Here is a 6,198-nt window from a genome sequence, read left to right on the forward strand (position 1 = left end):
GTTTGGGTCCCGCCCACATCCACGATCTTATTTCCCGACGGTATGCAGCAGGAAAAGCCTCCTGCCACTGGCCCCCTCCAAGTCCAATGGAAGAGCGCGAGGTGTGTGTCTGTGTGTCTGTGTGTCTGTGTGTCCGTGTGTCTGCGCGCGGCTACTACCCTGAAATCAAATACGTCGACATTGGATGATAGTGCGGTGGGCAATACTGTGTGTCGCCCTGTGCCTCTGTGCCTCTGTGCCTCTCTGGATGTGCGTGTATGTGTAAAGATGAAAGTGGTTTGTTTCCCAGGAAAAGAGGAGGCTGTTGGCTACCGTCCTCCATCATCACTTGCCACTTTGCATGCCTGTGCACTTAAGCTTGCTTCTTCTATCATTCCTACCTAGGTATTCTTCCAATCGTATTGCTATACTGCCGCTTGAAATTACGCACCTGGCCATCCCCAAAATTAACTCCTCGACTTCCTTCCCCGTAACCCCCTGGCCCCTCAGATTGGGCCATTGTTGACGGCCTCGACCAGGCCCCGTGTAATAGCACAGGTGTTATAGATCAACAACGCCTGCCCTAGCACGTCACATTTCCGTTAGCAAGCCAGACACTTCAACTCGATACTACAACTCAATATAAGCTCGGATCCAGTTTCAGCCCGCCTCGGGAAATTAAGAAGAAACCTTTTTGTTTCTTGATCGATGTTTGGTACCTCGTGGGATTTGTTTCGTTTCGTTTTGTTTCCTCTTCCTATCCTTCTTCTTCCTATCTTTACAAATATCGTACATGCTTCGGATTATCTCCCATCGCTGCCTGTGGGGCATGCGAACTGCGACAAAAAGCCACTGGAAATCCCGCTACATGGGAGCCTCTCCCATTTCCTCAGTTTCTCAATGGAGCAGTCATACTCGTGCCGGAAAAGCCCTTCAACGAAATCGGCGGACCCCGCGCTGTGCGACCCTTCGCAGCCTGCCTTCCAGCATGCCGCCCAATAACGCGGTTAAGTCAACAGTAGCCTCCGGATTCAGCGGCTCCTCTTGCGACTGAAGTCTTTCCACCACCCGATCCAATCCTGGCTGTGAAAGATGTGGCCATGAGAATGGGGGAGATCCCCGCGATAGCGACATGCCGCTCCTGCAACCGTCGAGCAGGCGGCGCGCTCGTATTAACAAAAATTCCAATTACATCCCAGAAACCCTCAACTAGCGACCGATGCTCACAGGACAAAGAAGATAAAACCAGAGAACGAAACGCCAACCGAATGCAAGAAAATATCGTGGTCGAGTCCGAGAGTCATGAATTAGAAGTATTCTTCGGAAAATGGAAGTCATGGGAGGCCGTGCTGATCATGGACAATGGTATCTCCAACGCAACGAATGGGGTATCCAACGTATAATGGTACACGTACGCAGCAAATGGCAAACTTGGCCGGCCACGGGGAGTTGCTGCTTATTCTGGATGCTTCTAGGTGATAACGATGAGGGTTCCCGACCTAGGGGGCATTCCAATAGATGGGGCTTTCGCCGAATGCTATGAGCCCCTTGGGGCACTCGGCTGATCAAGTAAACCGCCAATATCGACCCGCCCTGTCCGGGGGTCTGCTTGGTGCACAGGTTGTGCTTGGCTTCGTATCGGTGGAAGCTGATAGCCTGGCTGCTGAGAGGGTCGGTGCATCGACAGTTCACTTCGGGGTATATGATATGATGGCCCTGATGGATGATCCGATCGAACAGATGAGGATGGCGAATATGAGGGGATGTTGGGGCTCACGCCTGGACTCGGCCCTGCGGTGATGGACGCTGGGGTCACTGGTTGCCGGGCGCCGTGTCCAGAGTCTCTAGAATCCAACAGCTCGCCCCACCGATGTCTGTTTGCATCGAAAGACGCTGACACAGGCGTCAGTTGCGTATAGGCCTGAGACTGGTACGCATAAGGGAGATCTCTCTGTTGTGCGGAGGGCGAAGGATTCGACAGAGACCTGGACTGTGTCACAAGGAGTACGACAACAAAATATATGGAGTCCTCCTTCACGAGGCCGAAGCGGATGGGATATTGCCGGGGCTGGCCCTCTACTGTTTTGAAGTAGAATGTATCCTGCCGGTCTAATGGGAACCTGGAGATCGTTTCAGGGTCGAACGGAAGGGCCTGGAATACCCTATCTGCCTCTTGACGACCAAAGATAGGTGGCAGATAAGTCGGTTCTTTCCTGGCTTGCTCGTCCTGCAGTGAGCGTTGGAGAGCAATTACTCGCTCTCGTTCCTGGGGAAGAATGAGTTCCTCCAGTCGGCGTCGCTGGATTGCCTGCGCTGACCCAGCCCCGATAGCGTCTACGAACGTGTTCGACACCCTGGCAACCTCGAGATCGACCGTCAAAAAGGCGACTGGTTCCGAAGGCCGTGGTGCAATAGTCAGTGGCGGAGGGTAGATATTGGCATCACTGGCAGAGCCGCGGTCAAGATACCTCGGTATAGTCGGGTCTGGCGGTTGCGATTTCAACACTCTATACGACTGTGTTCTTCGGAGGGGGTCGTCGTAAGGCACCGCGGGGGCACTGACCGGTGCAAACAACGAGACTGGCCGTCGTACACTCGATTCCGTGGGGTTGCCAAAACGGGCTGCGTCGAACCGTGATTCCCGATCATCCCGTAGCCTTGGTCGACCTCGTTTTTTGTGTTGCACGTCTACACAAGCATCCTCCTTGCCATTGCTTAGGCATCGTGAGCAAGGCCTTTGAGCTGTTAGATAACGAGAGTCAGCAATGATCTAGTGGCAGAAGAGGACCGATTCGCCATGTAACGAGGGCACCCGTTGTGCAAAGTGTCAACGTGCGCAAGACTGCTCAGGTTTGCGCTGATTTTTTCTTTCTTCCAAAAAAAAAAAAAAAAAAAAAAAAAAAAAAAAACGAATCAACATCGCAAACGCTTCTTGGCTCCAAACACCAGGGCTTACTGCTACCCAAATTTGGCAAATTTCAAGAGGCTTCTCCTGACCCTAGCAAACCAACGCCTCCATATCAAGGTTGCGCTTGCATGCATAACCCGTATGTAAGACGCCAGGCTTTGGCGCTCCCGTCCACCTCTGATTCGCAGAAAATCATCACTGGCGGTCCATAACAACCCTTGGAGCTCTGGAACTCCATAGGTGCTTGATTCGGAGGAACCTGAACATCACCTCGTACACGAGACGGATCCCCTTGATTCGTGGCAAAACAGAGGAAATATCTGAACACAACGTACCGTCACATCTGCGAGAGTCAGTTTCAGGCATATTCAACTTCGGGGAACGAATCAACATACCTTAGATGGGCTCTTTTGCAAGGGACACAGGCCGAAGCAACGTGTCCCTTTGTTTTCCTTTGGGACTTGGGCGAAGTATACGGCGGGTTCTCCGGAGGCTGCGGCCTTGTCGGTAAGGAATAAGGTGAAGGGCCCGAGACATGCCCGGCGACTGGCGGTAATGGGTACTGTGACTGCGAGACCATGGGGCCCGCCTGGCCATGGTAGGAAATCGGTCTTCCCATCGTTTCTTCGGGGCGTCGATAGGGGAACGCGGCTCGCTCTGTTGCTTCTCCAGAATATGTTCGAATCCCACTCGCCATGGGTGGTGGGAGCGGTGCTTGGGAATTTTGGATCCCTTGCTGTGAATGTGCTCGGTACTCTATCCCAGGTACACTCGAGCCTGTGCGGAACACATCGTGACTGGTGGATTGGAAACTGCTTTGGCCGCGTTCACCGGCCTCCAAGTTTGGCTTGGGTGGGAGCGGCGGCGATCCTGACATGGGCGGAGAAGGATAGGCCCTTGAACCGAGAGGGCACTCCGTCGCTGCGCTGGCCCAACTCAAGTCGAGAGCGAAGCGCGCCAGATTGGATATACCTCGGCGCTGGCCGAGTGAGTCTTGAGTCTGCTCGCTAGTATGAATTAGGTTTTGCATGGATTCGGGCGGAAACCTGGGAGGGGTCCAAGAAGCAGGGCAGAGAGCTCCTGACGTCTGCGCTGAGACGGAGGTGGCCGGGTGCCCTTGGTCGTTGCTAATCCGATATCCTCGAGGTCAACCGACAATGCGCATTCCACGATATGGACGGGTTAGGCGAAGTGATGCCCGCGGGCTCGTGCAGAGGCTTGATGGGTTAAAGTCCCAGCTAGGACAGCCGAGGCGTGCTGTTCAAGGCAAGATATCCGACCTTTGTGCCGTCGCTAGGAGGCAACTCCGGACAAGTGACTTCTGGCGAGGTCTTAGGGGCGAATTCGACTCTTTCGTGGGGCACGATAGTGGTTTGGCAAGACTCTGGGCCACCAAGACTTTCGAGGGTCAAGTCGTACGGCATGCGGCAGTGTTGTGAGTATGTTGGAGAGCGGACAGGCGACGGAAAGGTGCAGATCCAATGCGGTGCTCGACTCATGTGGCAGCACGAGCTTATTAGCCGATTTGGGAAGCAGCACGGTTACTCTGAGGTGCCGGTTCACGTCGAGGACATTGAACAGTAAGGGACAAAGATGGGAGGAAGCTCAAATGTCTCTCGCAACGATCAACCAAGTGGGATCGTGGGAGGTTTTTGTGCAACTCATTAGAGATTGGCCCAATATGTAGTGACCAGGATATTGGTTCATGGGGGCGCCAGACCATTGCACGGACGCCAGATCCGCTGAACAGCTGTGAACGGTAGGTCGATACCTCTGGATGTACAATGCACCGGTGGCTAGGTACCTGCTCACTACGGCTACCCCCTACTGGTTCACCTTCGAGGGCTGGCCGTACAATACAACAGCCAGATGAGAGGTATCAACATGGAAAAGGCCTTTGGCTTTGGAGGGGGCGGCCGGGCAGGGGGTTGGGTTGGGTGTGAGCTATCCAAGCCTACCTACACGGCTCTAATTGGGAAAAGGGAAGCGCAGAGACCAGACGAAGAGACAGGACAAGCCTGGCATGGAGCCCACCTGTGGGTACTTCCCAAGAATGACACCTGGGTCGATGTTGATGAAATGCATGGTGTGGGAACAAGGGTGTCTCTAACGACTAGAACCTGGACTGGGACTGGGACTGGGACTGGGACCGGGACTGGAGCGCACAAGTGTGGCTCGATCCCGGACACGCTGACTGGGGGGGGTGCATCTTCGTCCTGTCAATCAACCCAGGGCGCACTCTCGCTCCCTCACGCCGTCACCACCCCACGAGCGCTAGAGCGACAGTAGAAAGCGAGGGAAAACGAGGTAAGCAATGCCAGTGCAGGTAGCTTCGATAGGAGCCGTTTAGGCACCTTGCCTGCCCTTTTTAGAGCCAGGATGCAATCGGATTGGAAATGATATTGCTTTTTTCCGCAGCGAGAATGGAGCGCACTAGTGGAGATGGGTATGTGCAATGCGTCGAGGTACATTATGACAAAGTATATGTCGATGACATATTGTTCAGGCTTAGCCCTCGAGGCAATCCTGGGAGCGAAATGCTATGCCGTGATATGCCTGCTAGGTTAAAGGGTTGCGGGCCTGGTTCATAAATTCTCCGTAAACCACTGTCCAGTGTCCAAGCGTCGTTAAATTAGATGGGATATGCGCAGCGCCAGCCAGGCGCTCCAGCACAGTGGAGGAAGCCAGGGCCAGTCCGCCGAAAAGTCAGTGCAAGATTTCCCAAGTCCCCAAGTCCCCAAGTCCCTCATCCACTCGAGCGAGACCGGGCCCAAGTCTACCTCGGTCAAGTCATGTCGTGTCGTTCGTATCAATTTGATCGAATGTGACATACCTTACCCGCCGCGCCAAGGGGGTGGATTCGGGATGAACGACGAGAAGAAGACAGAAAGAAGGAGAAGGAGAAGGAGAGGAGGCATTGAGAGCAGACACCGAAAGCGACAGGCACACATAGAGAGACAGGGACAGAGACAGAAACAAAGACAGAGACAGAGACAGACTGACGGACAGGGCTGATTGTGTCAAGGGTCGAACCTGCACATGGTGGGGCGGGCAGTTTAACGGTTTGAAAGAGGCGTCCATCAGCAGGCGTCTCTGATTGCCTGGAAAAGCTTCCCTTCCCTTCAGCCATGACTTTACCTACCTACCTACCTACATACATACATTACATGTTACATCCTGTATCTACCTACAGTATGTACGTCTCCTGGCTGCATGAATACATCATGTACATTGCATATCGGTTGCTACATGCGTCGGTACCAGTACGGTGATGGAGAAAACACATCAACGGCCTGCCTACTTCGCCAAGA

At 53.8% G+C, this 6,198-nt stretch overlaps 1 protein-coding gene across 1 annotated transcript; it reads right to left on the reverse strand.

Annotated features, from left to right (window-relative positions):
* Nucleotides 1-1,516: 1,516 nt before the first annotated feature.
* PG986_005291 (uncharacterized protein) lies at nt 1,517-3,917 on the reverse strand (the record flags this gene model as incomplete). The annotated part of the gene is made up of 2 exons (XM_066841513.1): nt 1,517-2,714; nt 3,283-3,917. 2 exons carry the CDS (start codon nt 3,915-3,917, stop codon nt 1,517-1,519), a joined length of 1,833 nt encoding a protein of 610 aa, XP_066701375.1.
* Between the last annotated feature and the right edge of the window lie 2,281 nt (nt 3,918-6,198).

This window comes from Apiospora aurea (genome assembly GCF_038362705.1).
Source record: "Apiospora aurea strain CBS 24483 chromosome Unknown utg000004l_segment0_segment0, whole genome shotgun sequence".
NCBI lineage: Eukaryota > Fungi > Ascomycota > Sordariomycetes > Amphisphaeriales > Apiosporaceae > Apiospora > Apiospora aurea.